This window comes from Perognathus longimembris, unplaced genomic scaffold (assembly GCF_023159225.1).
Source record: "Perognathus longimembris pacificus isolate PPM17 unplaced genomic scaffold, ASM2315922v1 HiC_scaffold_5660, whole genome shotgun sequence".
Lineage (NCBI taxonomy): Eukaryota > Metazoa > Chordata > Mammalia > Rodentia > Heteromyidae > Perognathus > Perognathus longimembris.
The window spans coordinates 48,576-73,632 of NW_025961112.1; the positions used below are offsets into that span (position 1 = coordinate 48,576).

The 25,057-nt window shown below is 57.3% G+C and overlaps 1 protein-coding gene across 1 annotated transcript; it reads right to left on the reverse strand.

Moving 5' to 3' along the window:
* Positions 1–2,413: 2,413 nt before the first annotated feature.
* On the reverse strand, positions 2,414–23,428 carry LOC125345407 (cytoplasmic FMR1-interacting protein 2-like). The gene is made up of 16 exons (XM_048337583.1): positions 23,420–23,428; positions 21,148–21,276; positions 20,196–20,300; positions 18,488–18,579; positions 16,810–16,927; positions 14,712–14,831; positions 14,020–14,145; positions 11,515–11,678; positions 10,714–10,861; positions 8,798–8,872; positions 7,643–7,796; positions 6,842–6,998; positions 6,050–6,197; positions 4,689–4,765; positions 3,147–3,255; positions 2,414–2,479 (listed from the first exon to the last, which is right to left on the reverse strand). The coding sequence occupies exons 1-16, from the start codon at positions 23,426–23,428 to the stop codon at positions 2,414–2,416; spliced, it is 1,797 nt and encodes a 598-aa protein (XP_048193540.1).
* Between the last annotated feature and the right edge of the window lie 1,629 nt (positions 23,429–25,057).

Genomic DNA, 25,057 nt, shown 5'->3' on the forward strand with positions numbered 1-25,057 from the left:
TTCTTTTTAATCTTATACATCTGTTCATACATTATTATATTAAGTAGTATTCACTTTGTATATTTTCCTATTAAGATCTATTTTATAATATACAGTGGATCATAGGACAAATCTTAAATAGAACTTAGTTCATCACCCGAGTGGTGCCCAATGCCACCCAGGTTCTTCCACTCATTCTTTGTCTTCATTGAACATAGTAACTGTGTAGCTGGTACTATCATCTCTCCCCAAGTCAGCACTTTTCTAGGTGTCTTGTTAACTGAAATCTGTTTTCCAGTGGAAGCCTTCTTAGGATTAATATTCCCAAAGGTCTTGGTGCCGTGTATTTCATGACCTTAGTATCTGACGCCAGCTCAGCTGATATCAAATCCTGATCACTTTGTCTTTGTTGGGGGGGGGCAGGGGGTGTCTCCTAAGTCCCTTCACCACCTAGCTGTTTTTTCTGAATGCGAGCAATCACTTTCCATCTTCTAGTCATTTGCTCTTGTGTTCTGACACTACAGGTTTTTTTTAAGAGTATATGACTTTCTAGTATCTAACTTAGTAGATAGGATGTGTTATTCTTAAGAATTTGTTATTCATTTGTTATTCATTAGAATTATATTTGAAGATAACAGAAATATCCCAAAGATTAAAAAATATATTTAAAAAACTTCAACCACTGGAACAACTGTAGAAATGGAGATAAGTGTCTTGACACTATTAAAGTATAATTGAGATTTGTACCATAGTTTCATAAGATTTACTTTCATCACAAGGATGAGTGTAAAATTTACCTAAGATCTATTTGCATTATTTCTTATAACCACGTATGCATATACTATTATAAAAAAAACCTAAAAGTATAATTGAAATAAAAAAACCTAACAACTCAAATCTTTTGTTTGGACATACTACCTTCTCTTTCAGTGGACAACCCTTCACCAATTCTTTCATTACTGTATTTGTAAAATATCTGCTTGCCATCTCCTGTTGTCATATTTTACTTGATGAAGTCCTTCCATGCCTTGGCTCATTTTCTGTAGGGTGTTTTCCTTATTTGAGAAAAAGCGTATTTTCTAGAAATATACCTCACATCAAATCTCAAGAGCTCTCATGATTTCAGTGGCATTGCTCTATACTTATAGTTTTCTGTTCCATTTTTGACATGAAATCCATCAGAGCTTTTCATAATGAGAACTTGTGCAGCTTCTTTTCTTTCTGTGCAATGATTCCACTTTTTTTCCTGCAGTTTTGTCTGTGAACGTATCCCACTGTTTACTAAAACATCTCTCTCATCAGAACTTGTATCTTGTACATATCATTTTACCTTTTTCTCATATCTTGTCCTTCTGCCCTGATATTTGCTCCTTTACATCAGGCATCTCTTTAAGGAAACAACTACCACTGTAGTGGGGCGGCGTGGACAGCGCGGCGCGGGGGGGGGGGGGGGGGCGTGGACAGCGCGGTGGGGGGGGGGGTGGACCGGCAGCGTGGACAGCGCCGGAGTCAGCACGCGTGGCACCTGCGCGCGGCCATGGTGTCTCCAAAGGCCGGTATCCAACGGCGGTCGTGCAAACCCAGCGCCGGCCGGCATGACCGTGGGGTGCGTTCCTTCCTTCCCTGCGCAAAGCCCCGTGCGCACGCGCCCCACGCACGCATGCTTGCCTGGGAACACAGGAGAGGAAGCACTCGTCCCTCCCTCCTTCCAGGCTCCACCCTGGCGTCTGGGGAAGACTCAGCCCCTGCTCCATCCTGGCCTCTGGGGAGGATCCAGCAGCTGCTCCTTCCTGGCCTCTGGGGAGGATCCAGCAGCTGCTCCGTCGTGGCCTCTGGGGAAGACCCAGCCGCTGCTCCTTCCTGGCCTCTGGGGAAGACCCAGCCGCTGCTCCTTCCTGGCCTCTGGGGAGGATCCAGCAGCTGCTCCTTCCTGGCCTCTGGGGAGGATCCAGCAGCTGCTCCGTCCTGGCCTCTGGGGAGGATCCAGCAGCTGCTCCTTCTTGGCCTCTGGGGAGGATCCAGCAGCTGCCCCGTCGTGGCCTCTGGGGAAGACCCAGCCGCTGCTCCTTCCTGGCCTCTGGGGAGGATCCAGCAGCGCTCCTGTCCCTGGGCACCTTGGCTGGGCTTGAACTCTGGCCCCGAGCTCCTGCTGAGCCGGGTGCGCCGCGGGCTGAGGCTCTCCTGGACCTTCCTGCCCGGGTTGGCTTCGAACCAAGACCCTCTGATCTCCGCCTCCCTGTCCATGCCATCTCATGGGCGGCCCCGCGCGTGGCTTTGCCCAGAGGTCCACACTCGCGTCCCTGCCCCTCAGAATGTAAAGGAGAATTCCGTGTCCCCCCCCCCCCCCAACCCCAGCACGGCCCGGGCCGCCCGCCCACCCGCCCGCCCGTCCTCCCGGGTTTGAACAGGAGCTCCACAAATCTCAGCTACCACCTCATTCCCGGTGAAGGCCATCGCTCTCCTCCATGCTCTGAGTTACTTGGTTCGATCCCAAGGCATTCTGCATGGAGAAGCCGGCGTGAGGTGAGCCCAGCGTGCAAACTGCGTGAAAACGAAAGATCACATTTTATGACACTCGCCTAGCGGCTACCCAGGCCTCCAATCTTAAAGGAATTTGCTCAGGTTTTGTGCTAAGCTTTGTACTGGGGGGGGGGGGGAGTCCTCCAGAGAACTGCTGAAGCCTTGAGATCAAGCTCCTGCAACAACACCACGAAAAGGTAATAGAAGATCAAGACTGCTAAACCGTCTTCTTCTCCCAGCCTGTCACCACCCATCCTGTGCATTTTCTCTTCGCTAAAAATTTTTATGTCAGAGAGCTGAACCTTAGCTAACCAACATGGACATCAATAATGCATCGTGGGTGATGGATGTCATGCAAACAAAAACTTTCCATTAAATGAAGAGTTTTATTTTCTTGTTATTTCACTTGGGCTATGGCAATGGGCAGAAAGTGGGGCTCTGCAGCTTAGGTTTGGGGGTTCCTGATCTCCCGGGGCAAGCGGGGATGGCAGGGGAACCCTATCACGTAGCCAAGCCTGTAAGGTTTGCACTAGGATTTACCTGGGCCTGGGACTCCCCCCCCCCCCCTGCCACTGGGCAATTCCCTGGCACACCCCCCGACGTTGCAGCTCTGCGCCATCTTCTCTAGAGCCCCCCCCCCCCAATACCTGCACGTGTCTCTGCTTCAGCAGCGTCTCGTAGCGGTTGGAGGGCGGGTACGGGATGATGACGCCATAATTCTTACACTCGGCCTGGAAGCGTTTGTCCAAGAGGACGCTGGAAAGGACCAGGGTGAAACAGACCCACTGAACACCCTGGTAGATAGCACCCCCCTTGCCTGGCCCCACACGGGGTTCTATCCACTGCCTTCTCTCTCCGCAGACCCTTAGATCCCGCCAGGAGCTCAGAACAGAAAAAAAAAAAAAAAAAAAAAGTCCAGGTTACAGATGGGCCACTTGCCTCTTTTATTTATTCATATATCGTAACATGATGGAGTCTATGCTTAGTATCACCCGGGGAACATTCTAGATGCAGAGGGGCGGGCGCCGGTGGCTTACACCTGTCATCCTAGCGACTCACAGGGCCGAGATTGGAGCATGGTGGCTTGAAGCCACCCTGGGGGACACAGCTCCAGGAGACTTGCATTTACAGCTCCTCAGCAAAAAGCCGGGGGTGGAGGTGTGGCTCATGTGGTGGAGCGCCAGTCCTGAGCGAAAGAGCTGAGCCAGAGTGTGAGGCTCCGAGGGTGTACATACACACAACGTTCAAACACACACACACATGTGCACACACGCACGGCACGGCATTTCCCATTCACATCGTCTGTGTGCGCACGCACGGCTGGTGGCATTCACCCGCACTTCGGTGCTGACGGAAAAATTGTGAATTTGTCCTCAGGGTTCTTAAATCCCGGGAATTCACCGGGCGGCGGTGGCTCACGCCTGTCATCCTAGTTACTCAGGAGGCTGTGATCGGAGGATCGTGGTTTGAAGCCAGCCTGGGCAGAAAAGTCCTCGTGAGACTCTTAATCTCCAACGAACCACCGTGCTGTGGCTCAAAGTGGAAGAGCAACGGCCTTGAGCTGAAGAGCTCAGGGACAGCGCCCAGGCCCTGAGTTCAAGCCCCACAACAATGACAAAGAAAAAAAAAGGTCAGCAAATTACCTTGCAGTTACCTTGAAACCCTTCCTTCCTCCCTCCTCCTCTCCCTCCCTCCTTTCCTTCCTCCCTTTCTCCCTTCCTTTCCTTCCTCCCAGGCTAAATAGCTAAATGCATCATCAGTGCTGATCTCTTCCCCTCCCATCTCCTCGCAGTGCCCTCTTGTGGCTGCGGGCGGGACAACAACCGACCCGAACCCCCCCAAACCAGGCAGGCAGGCAGGCTCTACAATTTTTGTTATTTCTGCCAGTGACTTTGCACAGGAAATCGCTTCTGCCTGCAGTTTCCTGGAACATACTGCTTTCTTTTCACACTGCCTTTCCAGCTCCGCTCCCCGTAATCACCTATTTACCGTTTCCCATAAGCCTTTCTTCATGAGACACTACAGAAACTTCCTTGCCTCTGCGTATCTTTGCTCTTGTCCGCTTCTCTCTGCCCCATGAAGTGAGCACCATTTCTGCCCCCTTTTTCCTCGCCAAGGGGGGAGCAGGGAGCCATGCCTTCTAGACACGGTGTTGGGAAAGATGGCTGCCTTCAGCCTGGCTCTCCTACCTGCCCGCCATGGCCTCGTAGTAGGCAAAGATCTGGTCCGCCAGCTTGTAGACAAACTGATCAAAACAGAGGTTCACCTGCGGAGGGAAGCAGGGAATGTCAACACGGCAGCGCCCGGCCTGCTGTCACACTCACTCGAGGGCCGGGGATTGGGCAGCTCGGGCCGGCTTACCCCAAGAGTGTTCTGGGCTGCATGACAGCTTTGATAGAGAAAAGGGGAAAAAAGAAAAGAAAGAGAGAAAGGAGAGGGGAGGAGAAGAGAGGGAGGGAGGAAGGGAGGAAAGAAGGAAGGAGGGAGGGAAGGAAGGGAAGGAGAGGAAAGAAGGAGGGAAGGGGGAAGGAAGGGAGGGAGGAAGGAAAGGAAAGAGGGAGGGAGTCTGTGTCCAGGCAAGTCCGTTTACCCCTTGTAATCACGGTGCTCAGTTAACAGAGCAAAGTTCACGCCTGTCACCCTAGCTACTCAGGAGGCTGAGATCTGAGGATTGTGGTTCAAAGCCAGCCCAGGCAGGACTAAGTCTGTGAGACTCTTATGTCCAACAAACCACTCAAAAGCCAGAAGGAAAGTAAGTTAGGATTCAAGTGGCAGCACACCAGCCTTGAGTGAAAAGGCAAATAATGAGAGCGTGATGGAGTCCCTGAGTTCAAGCCCCAGGACTGGTGTGCACACACCAAGTCACGCAGAGCTCAATAAGGAACCAGCCCCTCCCCCTCCCCCGTCCCCCCCCCCCCCCCCCCCCAGGGTTCTGCTCTTCAGCTGACCCCTGACTCGCAGCCTGTGCGGGAAGGGATGGGAAGCTTCCCGGGCTGTGTACTCACTCACTGGGCTCGTCCCCTCCAGCTACCCGCCTCCATCACTGCCCATAGACCATCTTGGTTTTTTTTTTTCTAACCCTGTTCTTTGATATTTGCTTTTTTTTTTTTTTACTTTGCTTTGCAAATCTGATTATAATGACATAGTTAGAAATATAAAGGCTCCTTTGGCCGCCCTCCCCATCAGAAAAAAAACCACCTTGGATTAAATAAACCGCTCTGGCTTGTTAACACCGGAGGTTTGCGTGGCGATCGCCGCCGTGGACTGTGCCGCCTCCGACGCAGTGACCAAAGCCAGAGAGAGACAGTGGTAAGCTTTCCACAGACGGGGCCGCGGCTGCAGGGGGGATGCAAAGGCACACTTGGGGGGGCGGGGGGTGAGAGGGGGAGGGTAGGGGGAGGGTTCACCCCTGATTCTTTCCCTGTCAGGCCCTCAGCCCCAGAGTGATCGCCTTATGCAAACAGCACGAGGCCCTGGTGTGTGTGTGTGTGTGTGTATGTGTGTGTGTTTGTCTGTCTGTGATAATCATAATGATGATGATAATGATAACAGTGATGATGATGATGACAGCGATGACAAGGGGGCGTGGCTCGTCACTCGCCTCGGCCTCGATCTCGTCGTACAGGAACTGCTTCTTGAACTTGGTCAGCGCGTAGTAGGCGCTGTCGTTGTACAGGTCCAGCGGGTAGAGGACGTACCTGAGGGGGAGAGGGGGGCGGCGGTGACCCCACGGGACCCCCCGCCCCCCACGGCCCCCCTGGGCCCCGCCTCCGGGTCGTGAGGAATGACTCCAGAGACCCAAGGCGCCCAGCCAAACCACAGCCTGCAAAAATGGGCCTGGGATGGAAGGCTCAGGTCGGGGTCCTGCCTTCCTCCCCCGGGGGCTGACTATGTCCCCCGCGTGGCTGCCGGAGTGGCTGCCCGCAGAGCTGCAGACGGGCACCCGACCGGCGGGCAGACCCCAGTCCCGGAGCCTCGCCGGCCAAGGCGGAGGCAAAGGAGCCCGTTCTTCCTCTGCAGCCCAGGCCCCGCCCCAGCGGCCTGGGCCCCGCCCCCGTGGACCAGGCCACGCCCCTGCAGACCAGGCCACGCCCCTGTGTGCCAGGCCCAGCTCCTGCATCTTAGGTCCCGCCCCCAAGAGACAGGCCCCGCCCCCAAGGGCCAGGCCCCGCCTCCTGCATTTCAGACCTGCCCTTGCAGCCCAGGCCCCGCCCCCTGAGGCCTAGGCCCCGCCTCCTGCTTTTCAGACCCGCCCCTGCCACCCAGGCCCACGCCCCCGCATCCCAGGCCCCGCCCCCGCAGCCCAGGCCCCCGCCCCCGCAGCCCAGGTCCCGCCTCTCACTCCATCATGGAAGGCTCCTTGGTCTCCAGGATGTGGTCTGTCAGAATCCAAGGCATGGACATCTCGATGGGGAACTGGATGCGCCGGCCCATGGTGAGCTCCAGGAAGAACTCTCGGAACCAGAGCTGGGAGAGGTCACAGCACTGCTGCAGCGCTTCTGCGAACACAGGGAGGGGTGGGGTGCGGGGTCACCTCGGGGAGGGCGCTGGAGCCATGGCTCCCGCCCGCCATGGGGTGCTGGGTCCGCAGGCTCTTCTCAGATCCCGGTCACTGGTGCTTGAAGGCACAGGGCAAGCCTAGCACCCTCAGGGGGCACCCTGCACTTCCGAGGTGGCAACAGGGCCTGGGGGGGAGGGGGGCGAGGAGGGGGGGCTTGTGGGATCATTCCCCCCCTCCCTTGTGTATAAAATGCATCTAGAGCCAGGCGTGGTAGGCCACGGCTGTAATCTCAGCTCCTCACGGAGGCCGAGATGGGGCCAGATCAGGATTCAAGGCCAAGGCCCAGGCACAGGTGAGCAAGACCTCATCTCAACCAGGAAGCCGGGGGTGCTGGCTTCCACCCAAGCACGAGGCATAGAGGACGGCGGTGGGAGCCGGCCTGGGGAAAAACGGCGAGGCGCCTGGGTGGTTAGTCAGCCCACTCTGCCCTGCTTGACCTCTAGCTTGGTCCCCCGTCCCATCCCTCCTCCCTGAGGACTTCCGGATCCGTTCGCCATAAATGACTCCCGGACAGATCCAGCCCCACGGTCCAGATTCCACCTAGGACCTCGGGGGTGTGCGGGCGTGTTTTCTGGGACTCACCGCTGATGTTGAGCAGATGGGTGAAGAAGAAGGACTGCTTGTGGAAATCCTCGATGGCCAGCACAATGGGGCCGTCCAGGCTGCTCCGCAGGGTCTTCTTGGAGCCGCTCTTGTCCGCGATGAGCGACTCGAGCATGGTGCGCACCATGTACAGCTTGAAAGAGAGAGAGAGAGGACAAGGTCAACGTCAAGGTCGAGGCCCAAGGCTGGGCCTCCACCCTGGGGAAAGGTTTTTTTTTTTTTTCAAGGTTATTTGTATGATCTGACGTCCTGTCTTTCCTTCCTTCCTAAGAACTGTCTAGGTGGAGAAGTGATCTGGAAGTGTGTGTGTGTGTGTGTGTGTGTGTGTGTCCACGGGCGCCGTCCGGGGCCTGGCGCCATGGGGGATGGGCGCCACACCGCAGCCCTTGTGAAAACCTCCAGGAGGGCCACTGGCCAGCTGGGAAGGAAGTTCTTCTTGATGCCCACGCAGCTCGAGGCAACACTGCCCGGCTTGGCCCCCGTGGTGGAATCAGGGGAGACCCCCCGTGGTCTGTCACTGTGGTCACCCCTTCCTTCCCCGGGGTGACCCCATGGGGTGGAACACTGTGCTGGGAATCAGAAGACCTGGGTTCAAGGCCAGGTGGTCTTCCCGACTTGCTGTGTGACCTTAGAGGAGTACAGGCCTCTCTCGGGGCTCCAGTTGTGTCAGCTAACGAGCGAGGAGGTGGACCAGACGCCATCTCAGATTTGCCCCGATGGGGTAAGATCACAGCAAGAGTGGCACCCCTCCCCCCTTCAGCCTCCCTCCCCTCCACAACCGACCAACCACCGCCGGTTGCCAATCCTGCTTCCTGAATGGGCACGTGAGTGACAGCGCCCCCCGGTGGCCCGGAGCCGCAGGGCACGGCCTGCCTCCCCGGTGTTCAATTGACACCAGTACTTAACACCAGTACTTACACAGGACACTACTAGACAGACAGGGAACTCCCGCTTTCATACAGCGCGCCCAGCGTGCTCGGGGCACGGGCGCAGCGGGAGACTGTTCTCTCTGCTATGATCTACACCTTTCCACACACCATTGAATCTGAGGGCCGGAGGGGGGCGGGAGGGGGCTCCATTCTGCTGCCCCCCCCAGTGGGGACCCGACCCAACCCCGCCAGCAGGCCGTAATACCAGGGATCGGCAGCCTCTTCGGCCCTGTGTGCCACCAGTGGGGTGAAACAAAGCCCTCGGGGACCACTGGCAGGCCTAAGACACAACGGGAGAGGAGGAAAGGGGGGGTGGGAGGGAGGGCAGGAGAGACAGGGACGAGGGAGAGAGAGAAAGAGAGAGAGAGAGAGAGAAAAGCAAGAGGCATTGTATACAACGGGAAGACGTCGCCATGCTGGGGTGGCCCGAGACTCTCCAGCCGACCAGCACTCCTGCACCACACCGTCCTGCCTGCCATGTCTCCACGACACCCGGGGGGGACACGCCTCCCGGGTGGGGGGGCTCCTCACCGCGGGGAGAGCCCGCCCACTGGGCCTGAGGAGCGAACCCCTGTGCTAACGACGGAAACGCTGGCTCTAACCTGCTGCGAGCACTGACCGACGGGGACCAGGGCGGGGTCGGCCTCTCCCCCTCCACCTGTGCACCAGGGCAGAAGGCAGGGGGCCCCCGGGGAGTGGGGGGGGAGAGGGCGGAGCCCCGGGCGGGAGTCAGGAGACCTGGGTTCTTGTCCCACTCCGTCCAGATTCACCTGTGACTCGGACAAGTCACCTGCCCTATCTGGGCCTCGGTTTTCCCATCTGGGAAATGGGGTGACTGTACGCTCTCTCTCTCTCTCTCTCGGGGCAACTCCCGGTGTGGCAGAGCTCATGGAGCACATCTGTGCCTTCCTAACCTGTGGGGGGGGCGCTCCCCAAATGGACCTTCCCCACTGGCAGCGTCCTTACAGATCTCCCCCACCTTTTCTCTCCCTTGCCATCCTCTCCTCCTTCCTCCCACTCCTCCTCCTCCTCCTCCTCCTCCTCCTCCTCCTCCTCCTCCTCCTCCTCCTCCTCCTCTCCCTCCCAAGATGCTCTGATTCTAGGATCCCCACAGGACTTGGGGTTCAGGCTATACTGGTTCACACTGGCTGGAGGCTGGACGCCAAGGAAAGCTACGCCAAACCTGCCCACCGCACCCGCCCTGTCTGACACGTGCACACACACACACACGCGGGGGGGGGGAGCACCAGACAGGCTCACAGAGAGAGGCTTAGAGGTGTCATCAAGTGGGGGCCCCCCCGCACACGACCCGGGGCCTGCACAGCCGGAAGTCCCTGCTTCCCCAAGCCCCACAGAGAGCGCAGGGACCCTGGACCCCCAGACGAGGAAGGAATTCAGCTTTCCTCCTTGGAGGATGAGAGACTTCAGTGGACGTGTGTGTGTGTGTGTGTGCGCACGTGTGTGTGTGTGTGACAGTCCTGGGGCTTGAACTCAGGGCCTGGGCGCTGCCCCGCCGCTGTTTTCGTCCAGGGCTAGCGCCCTACCAATCCGAGCCACAGCTCTGCTTCCGGCTTTGTGGTGGTTGCATTGGAGATAGAGTCTCATGAGGCTTTCCTGCGGAGGGGGTGGCTTTGAACCCTGATCTGCTGCAGATCTCGGCCTCCTGAGTATGCAGGGCTACACCTGGCTGATCATGTGACTTTCTTGGTGGGGTGAAGGGGTGCGTGTCCCTGTGGCTGAGGGGAAGTTGGGGGGGGGGAAGGCAGCAGCAAGCTGGTAACCAACGAAGACAGAGCCCAGAGAGGCCCGGGCGTTGGCCCGAGACCACACAGCGCCTCCGGGGCCACACAGGAGAGGGGCACGTGGAGATTCCCCGGGGCTGGGGGGGGGGGCGGGGATGGGGTGGGCCTGTCAGATGTAACACTGGAAGCGGTGTAAACCCCATGGGTCAGACCGGACAACTGAGGCCCGGAGAGGTTGTGCAACATGGCCAAGGTCACACAGGAGGTCGGGGACTAGAACCCAGGTCTCCTGAGTCTCAGAGCAGCGGCGTCCTTTCCTCTATCGAATCCAGCATTGGTGGAAGGGAACTGGTGGGGCGGGCCGGCCGGAGCTGCTCACCTGGGGGCTGGAGGGCCCGACGGCTTGGCGGGGCACCTTGATGTCGAAGCCCCCTTTGGGGTCCTTCTCTCCTCGCAGGCAGGGGTCGTTGGGGGGTTCACGCCCACCCTCCCAATCGCAGATGGTCTTGCGGATGGCCTGCAGGACGCTGGGGGGCGGGGGGAGGGGGGCTCAGCACCCGAAGGAGGCTGGGCGGGTGGGGCAACTTCCTGTCCCCTCTCTCCAGAGATGCTGCCCCCCCCAGGGGCCCCTGGGCGTCGGGGGCGGAAGGCACTGCGGGGAGCCCGGTAAAATGTGTGGCACTGGTGTTTCAATGGCGCCCATGACCCCTCCATTGAGCCCCGGGGTGACGGGGGGCCGTGGGGAGGGAGGGTGGGGGCAGTGGTGCCATCATATCCATTTTTTTTATTAGTGGGGGGGCTCGAACTCAGGACCTGGGCTCTGTCCCTCAAGGCTAATAATGCTGTTACTTGAGCCACAGCTCCACTGATGGCTTTTTTTTGGGGGGGTAGTTAATTGGGGATCAGAGTCTCGTGGGGTCCCCTATGCAGGCCGCCTTGGAACCGCGATCTTCGGATCCCCGCCTCCTGTGCGGCGAGGATTCCAGGCCTGAGCCACCAGCGCCCGGCTTCATCGTACCCATTTTACAGATGAGGGAAACCGAGGCCTGGTGGCGGGGGGCACCTGACTCACGCGCATGCAAGCCGGCGCTGGGAGCGGGGCTGTGTGGGGGCGCAGGCCGGCCGGGACACTGGCTGAGTCTGGCGCGCCCCCCTCGGTGGAGGGGTCCCCGAGACGCACCTGATGAGGACGTTCTTCTTGCGCACGGCTTGCCTGAGCGGCTCCCGCAGGGTCACCTGCGCGAAGTCCTGCAGGGCGGCGTAGATGGTGTTCCGGATCGCCTGGTTGAACACGCTCTCCATGCGGCCCATGAGCACCTGCAGGCCTTTGATCATGGCGATCACCTGCATGGGCACGGAGCGGGGTGAGGCCCGCCGGGTCCCCGGCACCCTGGCCAGCCGCCGCCCACCACCACGCCCCCAGGAGGGGACAAAAGGAGAATTGGCGTTCTGCTCCCTTCTCTCCACCTCCATCTCCACCACCATCACCACCACCATCACCATCACCACCATCTCCATCAATACCACCACCACCACCATCACCATCATCACCACCACCACCACCACCATCACCACCACCATCACCATCACCACCACCATCAACACCACTACCACTATCACCACTACCATCACCCCAATCACCATCAACACCATCACCACCACGACCATCACCATCATCACCATCACCATCATCACCATCACCACCATCACAATCAATACCATCACCACCATCACAATCAATACCATCACCACCATAACCACCACTATCACTATCACCACCACCACCACCACTACACCACCACCATCACCACCATCTCCATCACCACCACCACCATCACCACCACCACCATCACCACCACCACCATCACCACCACCACCACCATCACCACCACCATCACCATCACCACCACCATCACCACCATCATCATCACCACCATCACCATCAACACCATTATCACCACCACCACCATCACCATCATCACCATCACCACCATCACAATCAATACCATTACCAACATCACAATCAATACCATCACCAACATCACCACCACTATCACTATCACCACCACACCACCACCATCACCACCATCACCAGCAACACCATCATCACCACCACCACTATCACCATCACTACCACCATCACCATTACCACCATCACCACCACCATCACCATCACCACCACCACCATCACCATCACTACCACCATCACCACCATCACCATCATCACCACCATCATCACAGCACTATCACCACCACCATCATCACCACCACTACCACTATCACCACCACCATCATCATCACCACCATCACCACCACCACCATTTCCACCATCACCACCACCCCCAACACCACCATCAACACCATCATCACCACCACCACCACCATCATCACCAACATCACCATCACCATCATCATCACCATCACCACCACTACCACATTCACCACCATCAACATCAACACCATCATCACCACCACCACCCTCACCATCATCATCACCACCATCACAATCAATACCATCACCACCACCACCATCAACACCACCACAACCATCATCACCACCACCACCACTACCACTATCACCACCACCATCACCACCAACACCTCCACCAACAACAACACTGCATCACTTCAAAAGCGCTACTTGGGGGCTGGGGATATGGCCTAGTGGCAAGAGTGCTTGCCTCGTATACTTGAAGCCCTGGGTTCGATTCCCCAGCACCACATATACAGAAAACGGCCAGAAATGGCGCTGTGGCTCAAGTGGCAGAGTGCTAGCCTTGAGCAAAAAGAAGCCAGGGACAGTGCTCAGGCCCTGAGTTCAAGGCCCAGGACTGGCAAAAAAAAAAAAGCACTACTTGAGAGGACTCCAATACACCCAAGAGGCCACAATTGTTCCATGCGCCCCGTCTTAGCATCTTATCACTATCTTATTATTATGCACTGGGTGGACCCCATAAATACGTGCAACTGCTTGTGTCAAGGAATAGGAAGATTGGGTGCCAGGCGCCGGTGGCTCATGCCTGTAATCCCAGAGACTCAGAAAGCGGAAGTCTGGAGGATCACAGTTCAATGTCCAGCCGGGCAGGGAAGTCCACGAACCTCTCACCGAGCCACGAATCTCCCAGCGAACCAGCACAAAGCCAGAGGAGAAGGGGTGGCAAATGTGTCTTTGCCTGAGGAGTTCAGATCTGCTTCAGCTACTCGGTGTTTCTTTTTGCTGCTGGTTTTCTTTCAGCCCATTTTTCCAGTAGAGTAAATAACATCTATTGGGTTTTTGAGGACCAGATGAATCTCTAATTGTTTCTGAATAACAACTCTGTGTGTGCGTGTGTGTGTGTGTGTCCTGAGGTTTGAACTCAGATCCTGGGCACTGTCCCTGAGCTTTTTGTTTTGTTTTTTACTCTACTACTTGAGCCACAGCTCCACTTCTGGCTTTACTGGTGTTTCATTGGAGGTAGGAGTCTCAGGGACTTTCCTGGGCAGGACTGGTTTTGAACTGTGATCCTCAGATCTCAGCATCCTCAGTAGCTTAGAGGACAGGCGGGAGCCACCGGCGCCCGGCTTGAGTGACGGCTTTTGACCAAAAGAGATGACGCTTGATGGACAGGGGACAATGCCGTCGCGGTGGGCGGAGCACCGAGGGCCGTGGCCTGTGGCCAGGGTTCGGGACCGGGTCGGCGCCTACCTCCACGAAGGCGAACTTCTCCTCACTGGTGTAGTTGTAGCACGTGGCTCTCTCGTATTCCTCCGCCGTGCCCGGGCAGTCCTTGTTGCAGAACTTGTCTGTGGGGTGAACCAGCTTCCAAGAGTACTAGAGGAGAGGGGGGAACCACCAAGGGAGCCTGTCGGTGCCAGGCGCGAGACAAACCCCGTACCGTGGAATATTACCAGCCCCCCAAAAGGAAAAGGTCCTGAACCTTGACTGAGGGAACTACAAGAAGCCAGGTAGCCAGGCACCGGTGGCTCACACCTGTCATCCTGGTGACTCAGGAGGCTGAGACCTGAGGATGGTGGTTCAAAGCCAGCCCGGGCAAGAAAGTCCGTGAGCCTCTTATCTCCGGTGAACCACCAGAAAACCAGAAGTGGTGCGGTGGTTCCAAGTGGTAGAGCGCCATGAGCAAAAGAGCGCAGGGACAATGCCTAGTCCCTGAGTTCAAGCCCCACGACTGACAGAAAGAGAAAAGGAAGAAGCCAGGTACGAAAGACCACACACCACACAATCTTATTTGTAAGGAACGCTGGACGTCGAGAGCAGAAGCACCAATGAGCCAGCAAAAACCTGGGCTGGAGGCGTGGCCCCCGGGGGTAGAGCACCAGCCATGGGCAAAAGGGAAAAGGACCCCAACCTCTACCTCCATGACCCGGGCCTCCACCTACCACCTCCATGACGTGGGCACTCCACTTGGATAGGAGCTGCAGGCCCCGCAGCGCCAGGTCGAAGAGCTCCCGGTACTCCTCGTCCGACTTCTGGCTGTCCAGCCCCGAGCCGGTCACCACCTGGGAAGCAGGGCAGAGACCCTCAGCCTTCGCCAACCGCACGCGCGACGCCTGACCTCAGCAGGGCCCGGGCACCGTGTCCGGGCTTTATTCTTTATGTGGTGCTCAAGGCTCGTGCTCTACCCCTGGACCCACAGCTTCACTTCTGGCTTTTTTTTTTTTTTGGTGGTGCACCGCAGATGAGAGGCTGGCAGACTTTCCTGCCTGGGCTGGCTTCGAACTGAGATCCTCCGGTCTCAGCCTCCTGGTCGCTAGGATTGGGGCGTGAGCCACCGGTGCACCGGCGGCAAATGTGGCGATCCAGCGAATCCCGTGTCTTGGTTCTCCTTCCTAGCAAATGCCCATCGCAAGCCACGACGGTGGATGTCACACAAACCTCTTTTGGCTTGTGGAATATGCCGCAATGAAACACGGCCACGTACGTGGCCCCCACGTGGCAGGCGGTCGTCCCTCGCGATGCTCGCTGGGATCTGTCAGTCTTTACAGACCGGGTGAGACTCTCAGCCCTCCTCCCCGCGCAAACGCCCCGCGCCCATGGGCTGGCACACCGGGCCCGTGTTTGTGCTGCTGAGTGGTGAGTTCACCATACACAATGGCGCCCACGCGCAGGGACGGGGTTACACTGCATGTTAGCTGAACTTCTCCCACGCGGTAGTCACAGCAGCTCTGCGCGTGCAGTAAGTCAAATACGTGCGTGATTTGTTACACATCCTATACAACGCACATTGCAGCACAGAATTCTATATAAGCAACATGTGGCATACATTTAAATATGCATGGTGACACATTATTGCTCGTGCTGCTTATTAAACACACTACGATGTGTATTGTATGTGTTATTTCGTTTACAGTCAAGGGTCTAAGTGCACACGGAGGCAAGGCTAGTATCCACGGGGGTGAGCACAGCCACCTGGGGCTCGTGGGAGCTCAGCCCGCTTCCTCCCTGCCGAATGCTCGGGGGCTCGCCCGTGTCCAGTTGGGAACCGTTGCAGGATCAGAACTCCCGCCGGGACGGGAGGACCGGGCTTCTGAAGGCGCTCCCTACATCCGCTAGCCCTCACTAGGAAGCAGCCGGCCCCGGCTTGCGAGGTCAAAGCGATCAGGGCCGTATGGCGGATGGACACACTTGCTAAGAAAGCTGAAGGCTTGGGTCTGGGGGCTTCACTCGAGTGAGGGGGGGGACCTGGGCTTGATCCCTGGAAAGGAAGGGAGGAAGAGAGGAGGAAAGAAGAGAGAGAGGAGGGAGGGAGGGGGGGAAGAGGATAAAGGAAAGGGAAGGAGGCGGGCAGGGAAGCACGCAGGCAGGCTAGCAGTAGGTGTGGGCCCCTGGTTTGACCTCCACCCTGCCGCATCTGTCGGGCCGACCCCATTTCAAGGTCTGTACCTTGCTTGCTCTATGATCAGACAGAAATGCCCGCCGCTGGCCACAGGGTGGCAGCAGTGAGCGCGGGGGGGGGGGGGAGGGGGGGCCTCCGCAGTCAGGGGGCTGAGGAGGGGCCTGTTTATCCATCAACAGATCAAGAGAAGAGCCAGAAGCCCAGCAGGCCTGAGCGCCCAAACTCCAGGCGGCTGGGCAGGGCCAGCTTCTCCTTTTGCAGAGCTACCTTATCTCTTAGGTTTGCGGACTGATCTTGTTTCCATAGATAGATGGATGGATGGATGGATAGATGAGAATCTGAGGATCCTGGTTCAAAGCCAGCCCAGACCAATAAAAAAAGGGGGGGGGGCTATGAGACTCTTATCTCCCATTAATCAGTGAAACGTCCCAGGCACTGAGTTCAAGCCCCAGGATACACACACACACACACACACATGCACGCACGCACGCGTGCAGACCGTGCGCATTCAAAGCGGTTTCCCTGGACACGCGGGTGGGGACAGGACGGTGTCCCCCGGCTCACCGTGTGCCAGTGACCAGGCCCCGGCCCCCCCCCCCCCCCCCCCCCCCCCCCCCCCCCCCCCCCAGCGCCCTGCTCACCTCGCTGTTGCTGTAGCGGGCCAGCTCGGAGATGAAGCGGATGTGGTCGTCCCGGATCTGCACCATCTGCTCGCAGATGTTGTACTGGGGGCTGATGCTGCTTTGGGTGCAGGTCCACCTGGGGGGGGAGACCGCAGCGTTGGGGGGGGGGGGAACCCCTCTCCGAGGGGGGAGGTGGGCGGCCACCCCAGCAAGCGCTTGCCCAAAAGACTTCCAAGGAGGGCTCGGCTCGCACCTGTAACCCGGCTGCTCGGGGGCCGAGAGTGAGGATGGCAGCTGAAGGCCAGCCCGGGCACCAGCGTCTGCGAGACACACACACACACGCACACACCACAGCCCGTGCCCTCTCCCTCCTCCCCTTCTCTTCCCGCCACTAACGAAGAGGCTGTGCCTCAGTTTCCCTCCCCGCTCCTCCTGCCTGGCCCTCGTGGGGCCGCCTGGCGTCCGCCCCGCCCCCGCTCCGTCAGATGGACGCCCAGCTACACGCGCCCGTTCCACACAGAGCCGAGGGGTGCGCGTGTGCGTGCGTGCGTGCGCGTGTGCCCGCGTCGTACTTCCTAGAGGTGGGAAGAGCTGGCACTGGAGCAAGGAGCCCAGGTGGGCGCCTCCTGCCCGCCCCCCTCCCCCGTCCTCCCCCTTCCCCGCGGGAAGATGCCACTAGGAAAGCCAGGCTGAGCAGCAGAAGGACGGGGTGGGGGTGGGGGGACAAGGGGCCCCTCGCTCCCCTTCCTCCGCCCAGTGCTGGGGTCCGGGCCCCGACAGGGAGCGGGGGAGAGCCCAGCGCTCGGCACCGAGGGGCAGAGCGGCCAGGGACTTCTTTGCACTTGCACGCTACTTCTGTAGGGATGGGCACACTCGAACCCGCGTCTCCGGGCCTGGCTGCAGGTGGCCCGGTAGCCAGGCAGGGAGAGGGCGGGAGGGGGTCCCGGCTCCTCCACAGGCCGCCAGCCCCCCCTGTCCTGGGGTCCCAGCGGCAGGGCTCCGGGCTGGGGGGGGGGGCCGAGACCCCCTGCGAGTGTCTTTAGTTCCTTCGCTTGTGCTGGTTCTGGGGCTTGAACTCGGGGCCTGGGCACCGTCCCCGCGCTTTTGTGCTCGGAGCTGGTGTTCCACCAGCGGAGCCACGGCGCCGCTTGTGGGTTTTCCTGAGACGAACTGGAGATAACGAGTCTCACGCGCGTTCCTGCCTGGGCTGGCTTTGAACCGCCCTCCTCAGATCGCAGCGCCCCGAGTGGCTGGGATGACGGGCGTGAGCCACGGCCGCTCGTGTCGGGGGGCGGGGCGGGGCCGGGCTTCCTCCACCCGAGGCCCGATGGAGCCGCCCCGGCCGGCGGGCACTGGGGCCCCGGTGCCCGGCGACGCCCCCACCCACGCGCTACCCCCTACTTACTGCGTGGCCACGCAACCTGAGCCGGGGGAGGGCGTCTCTCTCTCCGATGCCCCCCTCCAGGGCGCCCCCGGGCGCTGAGCGGGCCGAGGGGCGTGGCCAGTGCTCCGAGCCCTTTAGAGCCGGGTGGACGGCAGCGGGCAAAGGAGTCGGAGCGCCTGGGGCTGGTCGCCGCCGAGCCGGTGGCGGTGCCGGGGCTCTGGGGAGGAGGGGGGGGCTGAAGCGGCCCCCCGGCCCCCGGCCCAGGGCTGGGCACTGTCGAGGACGCCGAGAGACATTACGGCACGCACTCACTTGGATTTGTTCTCCTCGTAGTGAGCGCTGGTCTTAATGTATCTGGCCAGCTCGATCTGCATGTCCCCGAACAGAGGCACCACCTGCAGCTGCTGCAAGAGAAGCGAAGGCGGCGGTGAGACGCGCCCGCAGGCCGGGGGGGGGTGGGGGGGACCCCCACAGGACCCCCGGCCAAGTCCTTCCCCCGGCTCCAGCCCGCCTCGCTCTTCTAAGCAGCCCGAGCCTGAACCCCGAAGCCCCTCGCTGGGCAGCGGGCGGCTCGCACCCGACATCCTAGCGACCCAGGAGGCTGAGATCGGAGGATCCCGGTTCAGAGCCAGCTGGGGCAGGAAAGCCTGGGAGACGCTCATCGCTACCACACGTCTCAGAAAGAGCCGGAAGTGGAGCTGTGGCTCAAGTGGCAGATGGCTAGCCATGAGCAAAAGGAGCTCAGGGACAGGGCCCCCAGGCCCGGAGTTCAAGCCCCAAGACTGACAAAGGAAAGACAGGGCGGAGCAAGCCGAGGTGAGGAGGGAGGCGCCGGTGTTCACCCCCGGCCTCTCCAGCACTAGAACCTGACCCCCCCCCCCCAACACCCGCTATCCACACCCGCTCAGGAGCCCTGGGACTTTGCGGTGATGCTGCGAACCCCCTCGCATCAGCCGCGGATCCTTACACACGCTTTCTGGCCAGAAGCAGGATTAGATCCCTGGGCTCACACCGCAGAATCCTGCTAAATCTGGGGAGTACTGGGGAAACTGAGCTCCAGGGAGATCTAGAGCTTTGCCCAAAGCCCCGGACCACTGGGCCCCCGGGAAGCCTGGCCCTGTCTGTGGGGAGTCCCCCCCCCCCCCAGTGCAGGCTGGAGAAATGGCAATGTTCTGTCTTGAAGAACAGCCCGGCCACGCCACGCCGCGCCCCACGGCTGCTCGCCCGGTGACTCAGAGCTGTAGCGAGGCCCAGGCTCGGCCTCCTGGCCTCCAGTGCCTTTGCACCCCAGATCTCCGTGCCAAACAAGCCCGCACCGTGTACAACCCTCCAAGGTTTGCTTGAGCTTCTTCTTCTTCTTCTTCTTCTTCTCTAACGATCTGGGGTGAGGAGGCCAGATCTGGGGGCGCCGAAGCTGATGGTGTGTGTGTGTGTGCCCGTGAGGGGCTTTTGCCACCTGGGATTTGAGTTCTAATCCAGTCCTTGGCCCTCCTCCCAAGAGCTCTGGTTTCTACCGGGCACTAGCGCACGGTTCCCTGGAGGTGGGCAAGGACTTCCGGCCAGGGAGAGCGGGAAAGGCGGGAGCGGCAGTTAGACGCCCAGCAGAATCCAGCTGCGTGCCGAGGCCTTCGTGGGCCGGTGATACCCCCTCTGCCTAGGGCAGCTCCGATACACCCCTCCTCTCCCCTCCCCTTCCTATCCTTCCCCTCCACCCCCTCTCCTTCTCTCTTTCCTCTTCCTCTCTTCCCCTCCCCTCTCTTCCTCTCCTCCCCTCCTTTTTCCTTTCCTCTCCTGCCCTCCCCCTTCCTTCCCCTCTCCTCTTCCTTCCTCTCCCCTCCCCCCTTCTCTCATCTCAGCTCTCCCCTCCTCTCTTTTCCTCTTCTTTCCCCTCCCCTCCTCTCCTCTCCCCTCCCCTTCCTGTCTTGAGAGTGCCTGTCCACCTGACAAAGCCCACAATTTCCCCAAAGGGGTCCTGGGTGTGACCGGGCCGGCCTGTCCATGGCCCCGGCTAGTGGCTGACCTTGAAGAACTTGTCGATTTTGCTAAGGTTGATTCTCTTCTTGGCATCCAGCTTGTAAATGTTGCTGACGTTCCCATCCATCAGATAGAGGCCGAAGCCCATCACCTAGGGCAGGACGGGGCAGAGAGCAGATGCCGTCATCGCCATGGGGCTGTGAACCCCCTCCCTCCCCCCCCCCGACACATTCTATGCATCCTCAAATAAGGACAGGAAATGCCAGGCTCCTTCCAACTGGAAGTTTAGCACATCACTATGGTGCCCATTTCCAGAGCCCTAATCACTGGGCCAATGACTTTAGAACAAGCATCGTCTCTTGTGAGTCAAGTTCAAAGCAAGAGCCCCATTCTACAGACGGGAAGCCGAGACACACAGAGGTTCCAGAGCCTGGCCAAGTCACACAGCTGAGCCTCAGCGACGGTCACTCGACAGACCCAGCGCAGGGTCTGTGCGCCAAATGTGCCCATCTAGGTCCTTGAGAGGAAGCCCCAAGATGCCTGAGAAGTGTGAGTGTGTGTGTGTGTGTGACAATTCTTAACACTTCAGTCCCTTTAGTTATCCACTGAAAGAGAACTCGTTTTTCTAAAACATTTTTTTTTTTAAACGCAGAGCTCAAGTGTGGAGGGTCCGGCCCACTATGGGGACGTGGGAATGTCACGTCCCCACGTGCCTCTGTTTCTCGGGGGACACTTGAGGGGCGCGGACAGGAAGCTGTAAGGATCACTTCCTGTTTGGCCCGGGAGCATCTTGCTCTGCAGGACCAGCATGGGGACCTTTTTGTTTAGGGCTTGGCGCCCCCTGCTGGCATAGGAACTCACTACCAGGAGCCGTAGAGGTGAAGGAGACCAGAAGGAAGGGGAGGAGGGAGGAGGAGGAGGGAGGGGGAGGAGGAGGAGGAGGGGGGAGGAGGGGGGAGGGGTGAGGAGGACGTGGCAGGGACCCCCCCCCGGCCCACCTTGAGCAGCATGTGCTTCTCGCTGGGCGTCAGGTACATCTTGTTCTCGTAGTAATCCACGCAGATGTTCACGATGTCGGCCAGCAGCTCCTCGTAGCCCGGGATCACCTCCAGCTGCTGGTGGAGACACTGGACCACAGCGCCACCCTCCGGTGAGACGGGCCCGGCATCCCCCCCCTCGCACCCACGCCCAGGGCTGGGCACAGCCAGCCAGCCCAGGGTACCCACGGCTGTGTCCCCCCGGGGGAACCGGAGCCCGCACGCCAGCCCGCGCCACCCACCCGCCCGTCAGGCCCCTGGTCGGTCCCCCCTGGGCCTTTGCACACCCAGCCCTGGTTGCGATGGAGGACGCAGGGCGGCACTCGCCCCGCTGGGAGGATGCACACGTGCTCCCCATCTCCTCTAGGTCTCCTCAGGCCGGGCCGTGTGGGGAGCAGAGGCGGCTGGGGTCTCCACCCTGCCACAGCCCCACAGGGCAGACACAGCTCCTGGGGGGGGGCAGGGTCTGAGGTGCCCCCGCCGCCCTTCCCGAGCCCTTTGGGTCAGGGGTCCGGGCCCTCAGAGCCCCAGAACTTGCAGGACGCCCCCTCCCCGCCCGTTGGCTTGGGGGTGCGCAGGTAGACCTGAGGGTGCCTGCCTAAGGTGAGGTGACACAGGGCGGATCGAGCTGGGCGGGGCAAAACAGGCCAGGGGCGGCCGTGCGGGCGGGGCCCGGGAAAGGGGTGCCGGAGCACACCCCGGTTTCCTGAACCGCGGGGCTGGTCAGCCTCATGCAGCCTGCCGGATACGAGGCCGATTCTCAGACCCGCAGAGCCAGATGGGGGGGGGGGGGCGAGGCCCCGAGGTTGCCTGTGGCGTCACGGTGGGCCACGAGGTTGTCCTGCTTGGACTCACGCTCTACAGGGCCAGGGCAGGGGGCCTGGGGCCGGGAGGGCGGGAGGGCGGGAGGGAGGGAGGGAGGGCGGAGGAGCTGGCCAGGGCCCGTGTGTCCTCACCTAGGTGATGCGGTTGTGGTTGGCCAGGAACATGGAGAGGTTCTGCGATTCCTGGATGGACTGGGGGTCGGCCATCTTCCTCAGGAACTGGGCTGCCCTGAAATGCGGGGGGGGGGGGGGCGGGGGGAGAGGGCAGGGAACTCAGAGCCCAACACCCAACACTGGGCGTCGGTCTGAACCCGGCCTAGGTGACCCCTGCGCCCCGGCGGCGGTGCGTGAGGAAGGTCAGGGCGGCTCGGGGCAAGGGGAGCACTGCCTGGAGCCCTTCCCCAGGAGACGGCCTGACACCAGGATCAACTGTGCGAGGACATGAAAGCATTCATAATACTTATTAAGAAAAGATTGCTTAGGCAGATCCAAGAATATAAAAGCTAAAAACAAAAAAAGAAATGGTTGTTAGGCTTGAGATAAATCACTAGGTCTCATAGGAAAAACAAATATATCAACACGGCATCAGTTGTCAAGGAAATCAATAATCAAAATTAAATCACTTGAATGAACAATAGGAGAAACATTAGCAAAATCTGAGTGGAGAGGTGGAAGTACTGTTGCAGACACAGAACAAGATCCATAGCTTCTTGGATACATGGCACATATTCAGTACACTCATTCTAAGAGGTGACATTTGATGCACTCATTCTAAGACCTAGGTGACATTGATCAAAATACACTAAATTCATAACTACTTTAGCAAACGACAACTTCTTTGTACAACTACTTACAGATAATAAAAATATTTTTAAAGTTTGCTGATTAATACTAAGTGTAAGTTAATAATTCTACAATTCAATAATTTTAGTGAACTAAATTCAGTCTTTATTTTAATGTAACAATTTACTTATGACATGGAACTTCTTGTTATTTTTGCTATCTGACAGATCTTTTGAGTTTGACTAAAGAAAATATCTTTGAAGGCAAGAAAAGAATAAAATAATATATATAAACATATACATATATATTTGCCTTGCAAAATCAATATTAAATCACATATCTTTAATGAATCTTCTAACTTCCCATTCATTTATGTCTCGAGGTTAAGTAATTTATATTTATTTTCATCGTAAGTTGCATTTTCTCCAGTCTGTTATGCTTAGTAATTTTCTATTTGACATTACAAATTGCAACCTCTCCCAAGTATAAGATGTTTTATTCTTGTAAATCTGTTGAATGAAGTGATACAGTGATATTCCTGCTAATTTAGTGAGGATGCAGAAGAACTGTGTTAATTTTATTACTAGTTTTTTTTTTCTCCAAATGAGACTTCTCTGGATATTTACATGGGCCATAGTTCTTTCAATTCCATCCACGCACTGGGAAGTGGTGCCATTTATTCTTTGTCCTGTGTGAATCCTGGGCACGGTTGTTTGTGTGGATTTGTGTGATCTTTTGTGTGATCTCATATACTTTCTCAATTTTTCATTATTATATAATATAAGATGCCACTAAACACAAACAAATTTTGTGATGCCAAAGTTCCAATGAAATGCTCACCCTTTGGGGGGCCTATACTCTTGTAAGATCCCACCAGAGAGCTATCATTTTTTATTTTATAGCAGCTAAATGCTTATTTATTTTACTTCTAATCCTAAATATCTCAAAAGAAATGAAAAATGATTCAAATAGAAAGACTTATATAAAAGGTTTTGCTCTTTCTTGATGCGAGACTACCCACATGCTGGTGATTCATTCCTATAATCCTCGTAACTCAAGTGGCTGAGATCTGAGAGTCACCATTGTTCAAAGCTAGCCTGGGCAGGAAAGTCTGAGAAACCCTTATTCCCCCCAAACCACCAAAATGCCATAAGTAGAGCTGTGGCTCAAGTGGTAGAGAACCACTGTGGGCAGAAAAGCCAAGTGAGGGGCTGGGAATATGGCCTAGTGGCAAGAGTGCTTGCCTCCTACACATGAAGCTCTTGGTTCGATTCCCCAGCACCACATATGTGGAAAACGGCCAGAAGGGGTGCTGTGGCTCAGGTGGCAGAGTAAGCTACCCTTGAGCAGGAAGAAGCCAGGGATGGTGCTCAGGCCCTGAGTCCAAGGCCCAGGACTGGCCGAAAAATATAAGACAAGTCAAGTGAGAGCTAGAGGCATTGAATTTGTACTTTGTTTCTCTCTCTGTGTCTCTCACACACACACATACACACAAACAACAGCTGGCTCAAGCAAAGCAATCGACTTCTCAGCAACAGTAAAATACATGAACTCGGCGGTGTTTGAGGGCACGTTGCTGGTGAACATGTTCGTGCGCGGCTGCTGGGTGAACGGCATCCGCAGGCTTATAGTCAGCCGGCGCGGCAACGAAGAGGAGTTCTTCGAGATCCGCACTGAGCAGATTTGATCCGCTTCCCAATATAATCAAGGACCCATACTCACAACAATGTCGACGGATCGCGCATTACACTTAAGGATGCACAAAGCCGTAAACAATGGAATTCATTGCTTTATTTGAAATCTTCTGTTCACTTGAGCAGAGAGAGCAGGAATACAGTCACTTCTGGCAATGGAAAGGACAGGACAGGCTGGGCATAGGTCTCCCCGATGCCAGGCCTAGTTGGGATGCCTGATTTGAGCTGACAGTTAATTATGGGACCACACATATTGAAAAATGACCAAATTGTACACTTGAACTATATTTCTTTTGCTTTATGTAAATTATCTTCATTTGAACAAATACAACAAGTAAGAAATAGCTGAAAAATAATCAGGACTCTGATGAAATCAATTTGATCTAGACATCTTTAAAGATTCTTAAAATTTGATTACACGTGTAAACCTTCAAAACAGCAGATATTTTCCCATAAAACAAGAATCTGTTTATATCACTTAATCCCCTCCTACTTTGATAGTTCTAAAAAAAAGAATCTGGTAGATCATTTATAATACTTTTTTCATGTTTGGGGTTGAATTTAGGGCCT

Bases quoted from the DNA above. Each gene is read 5' to 3' on its own strand.
- LOC125345407 (XM_048337583.1), bottom strand. The intron at 6,198-6,841 runs GTGAGAGGCGGG...TCTCCCCCTCAG, and splicing joins AAGGAGCCTTCCATGATGGA to GTACGTCCTCTACCCGCTGG. The intron at 3,256-4,688 runs GTAGGAGAGCCA...GGTCCTTTCCAG, and splicing joins TACGAGGCCATGGCGGGCAG to CGTCCTCTTGGACAAACGCT.